General features: G+C 36.4%; 1 protein-coding gene across 7 annotated transcripts in view; it reads left to right on the top strand.

Annotated features, from left to right (window-relative positions):
- The window catches only part of CSPP1 (centrosome and spindle pole associated protein 1), a 199,374-nt gene that overhangs the window by 120,652 nt on the left and 66,017 nt on the right, over positions 1-12,705 (top strand). For 5 of the 7 annotated variants that reach the window (XM_022595255.3, XM_089899054.1, XM_022595257.3 and 2 more), the window contains 5 exons: positions 3,912-4,005; positions 5,041-5,098; positions 7,031-7,239; positions 9,363-9,484; positions 9,843-9,921. In XM_022595255.3, the coding sequence (XP_022450963.2) occupies positions 3,912-4,005; positions 5,041-5,098; positions 7,031-7,239; positions 9,363-9,484; positions 9,843-9,921 (562 nt within the window). The remainder of the gene's footprint in view (positions 1-3,911; positions 4,006-5,040; positions 5,099-7,030; positions 7,240-9,362; positions 9,485-9,842; positions 9,922-12,705) is intronic. The other 2 variants (XM_089899055.1, XM_022595259.3) reach the window with 1 other exon arrangement.

The raw sequence follows: 12,705 nt of genomic DNA, 5'->3' as shown, positions 1-12,705 counted from the left end.
ATATTTAATGACTTTTAACTGTTTTTCTACCAGTTGTTTAGAGAGAAGTGTTAAATTCTCTGACTGTGGGGCCTGGAGAGATTTTCTCAGTGTTCCTGCACCTTCCTCAGTTTTTAGCAAGACCTGCCAGCCCCTGACAGAAGAGGGTGTCTCTCTTGCCACACTTTTCCTTCCTCAGCAGTAGATTGCTGTAGCAAAGCTGGCCCTGTGCATTTGGTTCTCAGAAATGAGTATCAGTGTTCCTGCCCCTCCTCAGAGTGGTAGCCAAACTCTCCTTTATGCCTGTGGAGGATCTATTTTTTTATAAATTTATTTATTTATTTTTTGGCTGTGTTGGGTCTTTGTTGCTTCGCACAGGCTTTCTCTAGTTGCAGTGAGTGGGGGCTACTCTTTGTTGTGGTGTGCTGGTTTCTCATTGCGGTGGCTTCTCTTGTTGCGGAGCATGGGCTCTAGGCACTCAGGCTTCAGTAGTTGTGGCACGTGGGCTTCAGTAGTTGTGGCTCGCGGGCTCTAGAGCGCAGGCTCAGTAGTTGTGGTGCACGGGCTTAGTTGCTCCTCAGCATGTGGGATCTTCCCAGGCCAGGGCTCAAACCCGTGTCCCTTGCTTTGGCAGGCGGATTCTTAACCACTGCACCACCAGGGAAGCCCTGTGGAGGATCTTATATGTGAGAATTTCCTGCTCTTCCCCTAACAGTAGCAGACCTTTGTATGAGTGCAGAATGCTGGGTCCAAGGTTTTCTGCCCTTCAACCAATAGATTACTTTATATGAGAGAAGAGTCTGGAATGTGGGCGTTGTTTTCTGTTGGTTTGTTTGTTTGTTTTGCCTCAGAATGGTGTCTTTTAGGTGTCTTGTGTTGCCCCATCTTCGGTCTCATAAACATCTGGTAGGGGCAGCAAGTGAGTGCAGATTCCCCTTCTGCATTGCTATTCCAATCCACAGAAAGCCTTTAAGAATTCATTAGCGTTTCAGTTATTTTCTTTTTACCTACTTCTAAGGTAGCTGCCTATTTCTCTGTACTCTGGTAAAGGTAAAACCCTTGGGTTGTCCCATCTTTCTGTGGATTGGTTTTTATACCCTTTGGAATTTAGTTTACATGGTTGCTTGTAACCTCAGCTCTCTGATGGGCTTTTTAAAAGTTTTGATTTTGTAGATGATTGAGCTTTTTTCCATTGTGGGGTATGAGCAATGTTCTCTTGCGGCTTTCTAGTTTCTAAGCAGAAGTAGGACTCCCCATTTAGTTCTTTATAATAGTTTCCATTTCCTCCTCATTATATTACTATTTTCATTTAAATATTTGGGCATAGTTAGGATAGCTGTTTTAACATCTTTGTTGTTACGTCATCTCTGTTGTTTATGTGATTTTTCTTTCAATTGATTAACTTTTCTAATCACTGTATTGGGTTTCTATTGCTGCATCACAGATTAGCACAAATTTAGTGACTCAAAACGTCACACATTATCTGAATTTCTGTGGGTCATGAATTTTGTTGGGTCCTTTGCTCAGGATCTCATAAGGCTATAGTCAGGGTGTCAGCCAGGCTGTTTTTCATCTGGAGGCTTATGAGGGAAGAAGCCCCTTCATATTTTTCACTAAATTCATTTCCTTGTGGCTGTATAACTAAGGGCCCTGGTTTCTTACTGGATCTGCTGGAGACTGCCCTCAGTTCCTGGAGGCCATCTGCTGTTTCTTGCCACATGGGCTTCTTCACTAAGGCTGCTTATTCTATCATGCCAGCAAGGAGAATCTCTAAACTCAGTGAGGGCTTTTATCTGATTATATCAGACCCACCCAAGATAATCTCCCTTTCGATTAATTCGAAATTGATTTGGGCCTTAATTACATACCTCTGCAGATTTCTTTCACCTTTGCCATAGTCATTGGCTAGATGCAAGTCATAGGTCCTGCCCACACTCGGGGAAGGTTTATACAGGGAGTCAGCGCTAGAAGGCAGGGAACATAGGATCTGTCTTAGAATTTTGCCTACCACAGTCATGTTTTTCTGTTACTTAAGGACCAGTCTTTCAGAGGCCTTATTTTAAATTTAAACTTAGCTGGGACATCTAGAGTAGCCTTCGCTCTAGGAAGATTGTTCAGCCTTCCTGCTACAGAGTGACCTTTCTCGGGCTCTTCCCTGAATACCCTTAGAGGATCACTGAGAACTCCAGACTAGCTGGCTGGAGCTTAAATTTCTCTCTACTTTGTTTGAGGAGGTCTGAGAATTCAGTTTATGTGTCCTCCGTAATTTTTTGCCCAGCCTAATGGAATTTCACTCTGCATACACAGACTAGTACACAGTAAAGTCTGAAGGAATGCCTTTACAGATTTCTAAAGCCCTTTTTACGCTTCTTTTTGAATCTTTGCCCTAAACTTCTAGTCATTTTAGCTTTCCTGAATTTTGATCTTTTTTTTTTTTTTTATTGCGGTACGCAGGCCTCTCGTTGTGGCCTCTCCCATTGCGGAGCACAGGCTCCGGATGCGCAGGGTCAGCGACCATGCCTCACGGGCCCAGCCGCTCCGCGGCATGTGGGATCTTCCCAGACCGGGGTACGAACCCGTGTCCCCTGCATCAGCAGGCGGACTCTGAACCACTGCGCCACCAGGGAAGCCCCTGAATTTTGATCTTTATCTGCTCAGTTTAACATAGTATCCCAGCTTTGTTTGGATTTTTCCCTCCCTGTATCCATGGAGATTGCATGCAGGCAGAAACGGGTGCCTGAAGGGCTCACCTCATTTATTTAACTTCTCTCAGGTATTACAGTTGTGTGCTACCTGTTGTCCAGTGTCTGAAAAACAGTTATTTCATATATTTTGCCTAATTTTATTATTATTTTTTTAATGGAGGGAGGCTGAGTTTTGTGTTTGTTAACTCCATCATGATCAGAAGCAGAATGGATATATCTACTTTGATTGTAAAACATTATTATTAACCTTAATGTAATTTATGTTACCCTTTGGGAGCTTCACTGTTGCTGACATCTGTCCTTAATGGGCAAATTCAGATGCTGTGTGTCCAACTGATGGTTGGGAGACTAATAATTAAGGTAGTAGAGAAATTTCTGGCTTGGTTGCATTTTTGATATCCCTGTGATTTCTGTAATGTTCCGGATTTTGCATATCTAGATTAAGAGGTTATTTTATGTGATTAACATGCAATAATAATAATTTTTCTGTGGATCTAAGGTGCTTGCATGACTGGATTTTCATGTAAGTGATACCAGAACCAGAGGTTTATATATTTTTTTCTGTAGAATTGAGGTAACTATTGAAGTTTTTTGAGCAATGTGTCATCATGATTAGTGTTGTATTTTAAGATAGTTAGTCTTACATAAGTGTGCTGGTTGTATTGGAGTAGGTGGGGGGGAGGAGTTCCAGAGACTAGTTAAAAGGTTATTGCTGCAATTCAGGTAAAATATAGAGAGTTCCTATCCAAGGCTGATGGCCATGAGAATAGAGAAGAGGGTCCTCACATGAAGTAAATAAGAAAGCATGAGCCATAAAAGTTACAGTGGGGTTTTGAGGCTCAATTATTTGGCCAGTAACAGAAAACAAAGAAGGGCAATTGCTTTTGAGATGTTCATTTTGAACACACTTGTTAAAGTTAAGGGGCTTGTGGGAGGTGTTAGTGGAGATATCCTGATCTTTGGAAAATGGGGATAGGAGTTAGAATATTCTCTTATTTAGAAGTTTGGGAAGGATTAATGTGTCTTGGGTTTGACACATAGTAGTTATTCAAAAATTATGAAACTAGTTGAATAGGTAATGATACATATGATTTACCTTCTATATTTGCTGCATATGTAGTAATTATACTCTTTGATATAATTAAAACTGGAGATTAAAAAATTGACTTTCCAGTTACATGTGTTGCTTAAGAGTTAAGACTGCATTTTTTTCTTACCACTTTCTAGGAGGTGAAGATCGAGAACTTATTCAGAGAAGGAAAGAGAAATATAGACAAGAACTATTGGAACAAATGGCTGAACAACAGAAGAACAAGAGACGGTAATGAAAGGTTTGCATTTTAAAAAGATGTTTTGAATTTAAATGCATTTGTTTAAAATGACATAGTAGTGACTATTACATGGTAAAATAAGGGGATATTTTTCCTAATATGATTCAGTATTTGTAAATCATTCTATTTCAGTCTCCACATTGTAAATCAGCCAGGGTAATAAAACAGATACCATGTGGGTGTTCATTTTCTTTATCATAGGTAACAAAGGAGACTATGTGTTCATCCTATAACAGGCCTTGTACATACTTTCATTAATTTCTTCAATTTTAGGGTAGCATTTAATGCTGTCTACATGCCCACTGTATTATCCCATATATAGTAGCAAATATAAAATAAAAGTATTTTGTCTTTTAACAATGAAATGGTAAGCACACGTATACATGCTGTATAAAAATAATCATAGATCCACAGATATTTATATTGTATACAAGCCTCAGAGTTTGTAATCTTTCATGTAGAAATACCTGTGAAATATTAATTCCAGTTTAAAATTAGGGATAGATATCTTGGTTCTAAGATAATTTGAGACCTGTCATCTTTTAGTTTTGTTTTTTTTTCTCTCTAAGAGGAAGCCAATATCTACTGTCTGATATTAGCCATCTTTAACATCATTTTCTTAAAAACTCTTATTGGAAAGTATTGTATTAATTTTTCATTTTTTTTACCCTCCTTTTTGTGAGCTTAAGATATACATGAACCTTAAAAAAAGTTTTTTATTTGTTTCACTAAGTAAAGATTTTGTTTTACTTCTCTACTTTATTCTGTGTGAATTCCTTAGACTTTGAAGTATCCCAGGCACTGGTTTAGAGATATTTATTCCAGGGCAGTTTACATGTGAATATTAGTTTACTTTGCACCAAATTGGAAAATTTAGTTTTCAGAATTATTTAAGACTTTATTGTCAGTTAAAGGAATTATTTGTTTTTGGAGATGTTATTACATGGACTTTGTGTGTAAGGCTGTTTCAGTAATGATAGTGTTTATTATAACTTTTTAATATATAAAACTTTAATTTTGTTTAGAGAAAAAGATTTGGATCTCAGGGTTGCAGCTTCTGGAGCACAAGACCCTGAGAAATCGGTAAGGGTTCCTGCCGTCTTTTAATGTTTAATCTTTCATTCAAATAAGCCTCAAATGTAGTGGCAGGTGGAGATAGAACATATTGAGGAAAATGTATGAGTAGACCAGTTTGAACAGTAATAAACTAAATTCAGTTCTCATAAAACATTAAGTCCTAACTCTTACTTGTTTACTTCTCTAAGATAATTTTTCCTTTTTCATGTGTGCGTTTTTAAAGTTTCTTGTAAATTATTCCTTTCCACTTTATTTACATGCACTGTTTTAGTTTAATTTACAATGGATGTTAATAATTTTTTTCATTGTATCATGACCATTTTTCTTATATTAGAGGAATTTCCAAAGGAACTGAAATCTTTAATTCTAGGCTCTAAGCATTTTAGTAGTTTTTACTTAATGTAAATCTAGAGGTAATAACCTTATTTTTACTTTAATTCTTCAATTTTCATAATTGGAATGAATTACACATATCATCGCAGTTGAGTAAGGAGAAGGTAATAATTTATTACTCTTCTCAAAGGATACTTTTTTTTTAGCTGGGTGTGTAGAATTTATTTGCTAAGGCAAGTTTTTGTTTCATCTTTAATGATTAAGAAACTTTAATTTCATTAAAAAGTTCATTCTTAAAAAGAATATAGCAATTTAAAATTACTCAGCTGTAGGCAACTTTTGTCTTACTTTTTCTTATGCTAAGTATATATCCTGTGGATTATTCATTTTAAAAAGTTTAATACTGCACCAGCATCACTCCCAGTGTGCTTTTTGACTGCTCATAGAGTAAAACTTTTAGATTAATCTGAGAAATCATTCCTGAGAAATTAAACATGCTGGGGAAAAAAGGATGAATTCCAAAACTGAATATATTTTCCTCTGTCAATAAATACCTTTGAAATAGTTTTGACAATCAGAAATTTCCTTTTCAAATCTTGAACTTTTTAATGTAATATGGTGGCATGTTAAACTTTGCATTTATAGTTACCTTAGTGTTTGATGGACCTTCTTATTTATATTTAAATGAAACAACCTTTGGAGTGTCAAGTTGCTTTATGAGAATAAATAAATAAAAATATTAGATATAATATGTAGACCATTACTTTTGGGTTTACTTTTGATGTACACATCTTAGAAAAGGACACATAAATGATGTTTTGGAGCGAGAGTAAGCAAACTGTAGCCTGTGGCCAAATCCACTTGCTGCCTATTTTTGTAAAGTTTTATTGCAGCACTCCCTCGTTCATTTGCTTACATATTGTTTTGGTCTACTTTAGTAGTTGTGACGAGACCACATGGCCTGCAAAGCCTGATATATTTACTAGCCGGCTCTTTACAGAAAACCTGTGCTCACACTGATCTAGAGAATACTTTGATGTTAGAATACTTTGATGGCAATTGGTAGTGAAGCAGCATAGTCTTGTAGTATAATAGAGTTTTTTTTTGTTTGTTTTGTTTTTGCGGTACGCGGACCTCTCACTGTTGTGACCTCTCCTGTTGCAGAGCACAGGCTCTGGACGCACAGGCTCAGTAGTTGTGGCTCATGGGCCTAGCTGCTCCGCGGCATGTGGGATCTTCCTGGACCGGGGCACGAACCCGTGTCCCCTGCATCGGCAGGTGGAGTCTCAACCACTGTGCCACCAGGGAAGCCCCCAGTATAATAGAGCTTTATATTTAGAATTAATATCTGGCTCTAGTCTTTGCTTGATTATTTATGAATGGTGAGACCTTAGGTGATTTATGTACTTTCATAGCGTCTCAATTACCTCTTTTATAAAATAAGAATTGGATCTTTAAAATCTCTTAGTTATAGCTGTAAAATTCTGTTATTCTATGTATAACTTAAGTGCCTGCTGGCAGTCTGGGATAGAGGGTCTTTGGAGATCCCTTCCACCTGTAAATTTATGATTACATGCAACAAACAGATTTTTTTCTTTATTTTAGCCTGATAGACTAAAGCAGTTTAGTGTGACACCAAGATACTTCGAAGAGACGATACCACCTGAAAGACCCAGAGTAGCTTTCCAGACACCTCTCCCTCCTTTGTCTGCCCCATCTGTCCCACCCATCCCATCAGTTTACTCCATCCCATCTCAAAATGAAGATTTGCACAATGGACTCAGCAGCACCCTTGGTGAAATGGTGCCTCCCAGGTGCTTGTTTAAAATGTTTTGTGTTTGGGAATTAGGTAAGGTATCATTATATTGTATATTCAGAAGGATTTGCTGAAGCAGGTAATGTTATCCTTCAGAGATTTTTGTGCAGTTAAAGGCTTTTGTCAAATAATATCTATTGAAATTTGTTTTCATTGTTGATCTTTTCTCAGTTATTATAAAAACAAGGGAAATCCTTATAACAGTCTTTTGCTGTTTAAAGATGCTTCAGTATTTTTAAAATGCATGACTAAGTATATTTATTATTTTAGTTTTAGGTCGTATTTTGGAATATCTGTTTAACATATAAAACCTAGCCATTTTCAATTTTGTAATTTCCACTTGGCAAACATTGAATATTTTCTTCAGTTAATGTAGAAAAAGTTTCTAATGTGACTGTTTTATATATATTACTTTATTTTAGTTTCTGTTTCCTTCAACTCTTTCTCTGTGATTACTTACAGGCTATGCAACTCAAATACCTGAAATAAAGTGTTGAGATTATAAAAACTGTATTTAGGTATTAGGGTAAAGATTTGACTTCCATAGGTAAAAAGCATTCTGCTATACTGGACTAAACATAAAGAAAATCCTGTTAACATTGGTATTTTCTGGTCTATACTTTCTTCTCTTAGTAGGATTTTCTCTTATTTTTGCGTACTATTAATGTATTAATTGTAGGATTGCATTTAATCAGGTGCTTTTCCTTTTTAACATTATTTTCTGGGCTATACGTTCCTTTAGGACTTGGTATTATCTTTTATTTACTGCTAACGAATTGTAGGACCATGTTTACTGTATTTATCAGGTGTTTTGTTTGTTTCATCTAATGGCTTCCTGACTCAAAGGACTAGGTGGGATTGGAATTACAAAGGATGGTATGATGATTTTAGCATTGATTTAGGGATTAAAATGGTTGGCTTCACTGCCTGGAATTTGGGCAGACCACACTTGTATTGAACTTCAGTTTTCTCATTTGTAAAAGGTAGAATAGTAACAGATATTTATATATGTGTGTATATATATATATATGTTTTTTAATCTACAGTTATAGGGTTGTTGTGAGGATTAAATTTTATATCAATCTCTATAAAAATTTAAGATTTAATGATATTGACGGTTCCCTTTTATAGTAATTTTTCAACTGCTTTGTTTATCTATGGAGTGAGGATAGTAACGTTAGACACGTTGAATGATTAGTAAATATGAAAAATATTCATGACTGAAGAGAACTTTAATGCCTTCTCAGCTCTTCACAATTATTTTGAAGTATACAAGGGAGAACCTAATATATACACTCAAAAGTGAAAACATTTTCTAGGATGCCTCCTTTTTCTTTCTGTTCATCTAAGGGAATTTGCCTTTTACATTTTAACTAATGGAAAATATTGCCTTGGTGGAAATACAGAGATACTTCCTAATCATTAATGAAGTGCTGATGTAGAGGTTTTTAGAAGTTTTAACTTTATGAAATGCTGAAAATGAACTCAGAAGTTTACTGTTGATATTTAAATAGTTCCTTTTTCACATTATAGTTTAATTCCTTTGAAAGAGCAATACATTTTTAGGGTTAAAAAACTACATCTTTCTCCCAGTCAAATGGAACCAATTATAATCTCATTTTGTACCTCTTTGCCTTTTCTTGATGTTGTATCTTTCTTCTCTGTGACTAACTCACTCTAGTAGTGTGGCTGAAGCATTGCCTTTCCTAGAAAGCCTTCCTTATACTTTCCTCCTCTTCCCTATGTGATTTAAATGTTCCTGCTCCATGTTCCTGTAGCATCCTGTGTCTACTTGTATTGTTTCATTTACTGTACTCTGCTGTAATGGCTGTTTATTTTTGTATTATTCCTGAGGGACAGAGACCATGTTTGGCCAATACTGGCAGATAGTGACGAATTAGATGTTAATTGATTGAATAAGTGTTGTACCTTAAATTATGAAATTTTATGTTTTTTGCTTTTTGAGTTACAATTTTTGATAAGAGATTGAAGCAAGATGGTGGCTTTTCCTAAAGCAGCAATTAGATTTTCAGTAAGATTTTTGTAAGAAAATAATATCTTGATTTTTAAAAAATTTGCAGTGGAATATGAGAAGAATTTCCCAATTGTCTTTTGATACAGCATTGCACCTCTGCCTCCACCTCCCCTACTACCACCTTTGGCTACCAACTATCGAACTCCTTACGATGATGCATACTATTTTTATGGGGCCAGGAATACGTTGGATCCTAGTCTTGCTTACTGTAAGTTATCTGTGGGGTAAACATTATTTTCCAGTGGTTCAATCAGGAAAATTGGTTTTTGTGCAAGCAAAAATATATAAATGAGAAAAAGCTCAGCTTTACTTAATTCCAGTATTATATATATATTGATTTAATAAATACTGTATTTTAAAACTCAGTTATAATTCATAGTTATTTCCTTTTTATCTAGATTTAAGAAATATTTTATGTTTTCTGGCCTTATTCTCTGCTAACTCCTAACTCAGAAGGAAATTGGATTTTTTTCCTTAGGAAACATTTTCAGTATGTGACTTTTCCTTTAGAGATAAAGTGTTATTAAGTGGGTACTCTGAAACAAATGTGCTGGTTTTCTTTTAAGATGGTTCAGGAATGATGGGAGTACAGCCTGCAGCTTATGTTACAGCTCCTGTCACCCACCAGCCAGCACAGCCTATTGTGTAAGTAGTTAAAATAATAATTTGTTTCAAGATTAATTTGTCTTCCATAGAACTTGTATTATTCAATGTGTTCTTTTATTCTTCAGAACAGATATCTTATTTTAATTTCCAGTTATTACATAACCAGTATGTTCAAAGTATTGCTTTTAAGTCAGTGTTTCATAGAAAGCACATTTAAAAACTTAAGAATAACCTCACTTCCTTTCATTAGCAAAGTCATGTGTGTATAGTTATAGTTTTACATTTAAGTTCATGATCCATTTTGAATTATCTTTTGTATAAGGTGTTAGATTTTGATTGAAGGTCTTTTTTTTTTCTTCTGCTTTATGAGTGTCCAATGGCTCCCAGCACCATTTGTTGACATGATTATTTTTCCTGGGAATTGCTTTTGCACCTTTGTCAAAAATGGGCATATTCGTGTGGGTCTCTTTTTGGGATTATCTATTCTATTCCATTGTTCTATGTGCCTATCCTTATGTTAGTATCACTTGATAATTGTAGCTCTGTGGAAGTTTGGAAATCGAGAAGTATGAGTTCTTCAAATTTGTTTTTCTTTTCCAAGATTGTTTTGGTTATACTAGGTCCTTTGTATTTCAATGTGAATTTTAGGATCAGCTGCTCAGTTTCTGCCAAAAGGCAGTTGAGATTTTGATGGAGATTATATAGAATCTGTAGATCGGTTTAATATTACCATCTTAATTTTTTTTCAATTTTTTGTAATGGTAACATACACATAACATAAAATTTATCATTTTTAAGCATTTTTAGTGTATAGTTCAGTGATGTTAAGTACATTCATATTGTTGTGTAACCATCACCACCATCAATTTCCAGAACTCTTTTCATCTTGCAAAACTGAAACTCTATACCTATTCACTATTCCCTCTCCCCTATGCCCCTGGCACCCATATTCTACTCTCTGTTTCTATGATTTCGACTACTTTAGGTACCTCATAAAAGTGAAATCATACAATATTTATCTTTTGTGTCTGGCTTTTTAATTTTATTTATTTATTTTTTTTGTGGTACACGGGCCTCTCACTGTTGTGGCCTCTCCCGTTGCGGAGCACAGGCTCTGGACGCGCAGGCTCAGCGGCCATGGCTCACGGGCCTAGCCGCTCCGCGGCATATGGGATCTTCTCGGACTGGGGCACGAACCCGTGTCCCTTGCATCGGCAGGCGGACTCTCAACCACTGCGCCACCAGGGAAGCACTGGCTTTTTTAACTTACCATAATGTTCTTGAGGTTCATCCATGTTGTGACCTAAGTCAAAATTTCCTTCCTTCCTTTTTTTTTTTACCCCCACACAGCTTGCAGGATCTTACTTCCCAGAATTTCTTTTATAAGGCTGAATAATATTTGATTGTATGTATATACCATATTTTGTTTATCCATTCATCCACCAATGAATACTTGGGCTACTTCCACATTTTAGGTATTGTGAATGGGCAACTGTGAATGTGGGTATACAAGTTATCTCTTTGAGACTCTGCTTTCAATTCTTTTAAGTATATACTCAGAAGTGGAATTGCTGGATCATATGGTAATTCTATTTTTAATTTTTTGAAGAACCACTGTACTGTTTTCCACAGCAGGTGTACCATTTTATATTCCCACCAACTGTGCACAAGGGTTCCAGCTTCTCCACATTCTCACCAACACTTATTAGTTTCTGTTTTTTTGCTAGTAGCCATCCTAAGGCGGGTTAGGTGGATCTCATTGTGGTCTTGTTTGCATTTCTCTATGATTACTGATGTTGAGCGTCTTTTCATCTGCTTTTTGGCCATTTGTCTATCTTTGGAGAATGTCTTTTCAAATCCTTCTCTCATTTTTGAATTGGTTATTTTTTTGTTGTTATGTTTTAAGAGTTCTCTGTATACTCTGGATATTAATCCCTTATCAGATATATGATTTGCAAATACTTTCCGCCATTCTGTGTATTATCTTTTTACACCATTGACACTATCTAGCAGTACTATAGATGCACACACATTTTTAATTTTCATGAAGTCCAGTTTGTCTATTTTTTCTTTTGTTGCCTTGCCTGTATTTAGTGTCATATCTAAGAAATCATTGCCAAATAATGTTGTGAAGCTTTTGCCCTGTGTTTTCTTCTAAGAGTTTTATAGTTATGAGGTTTTACATTGAGGATTGTGATTTTGAGTTACCTTTTGTGTACAGTGTTAAATAAGGGTGCAACTTCATCCTTTGCATGTGGATATCATTTTCCCAACACCATTTGTTGAAAAGACTGTTCTTTCCCCATTGTATGGTCTTGGCACCTTTGTCAAAAATCATTTGACTTTATATGTGTGAATTTATTTCTGGGTTTTCTGTTCTGTGCAGTTGGTCTATGTGTCTGTCTATATGCCAGTGCCATGCTGTTTTGATTACTGTAGCTCCATAGTAAGTTTTGAAATCAAGAAGTGGGAGTCCTCTAGCTTGTTCTTTTCAAAATTGTTTTAGCTATTTGAGGTCTCTTGAGATTCCATATAAATTTGGGGAAGGGTTTTTCTATTTCTGCAGAAAAGGTCACTGGGATTTTTTTTTTTTTGCGGTATGCGGGCCTCTCACTGTTGTGGCCTCTCCCACTGTGGAGCACAGGCTCTGGACGCGCAGGCTCAGCAGTCATGGCTCACAGGCCCAGCTGCTCTGGGGCATGTGGGATCCTCCCGGACCGGGGCACGAATCCGCATCCCTTGCATCGGCAGGCGGACTCTCAACCACTGCGCCACCAGGGAAGCCCGGTCACTGGGATTTTAATAGGGCTTGCATTGAATCTC

The sequence above is a fragment of the Delphinapterus leucas genome, chromosome 17, assembly GCF_059928025.1.
Source record: "Delphinapterus leucas isolate spDelLeu-1000000601 "Yukka" chromosome 17, BTC_Dleu_Yukka2, whole genome shotgun sequence".
NCBI lineage: Eukaryota > Metazoa > Chordata > Mammalia > Artiodactyla > Monodontidae > Delphinapterus > Delphinapterus leucas.
The sequence above is the reverse complement of the archived record's forward strand: the minus strand, read 5'-3'. Positions and strand labels throughout refer to the sequence as shown.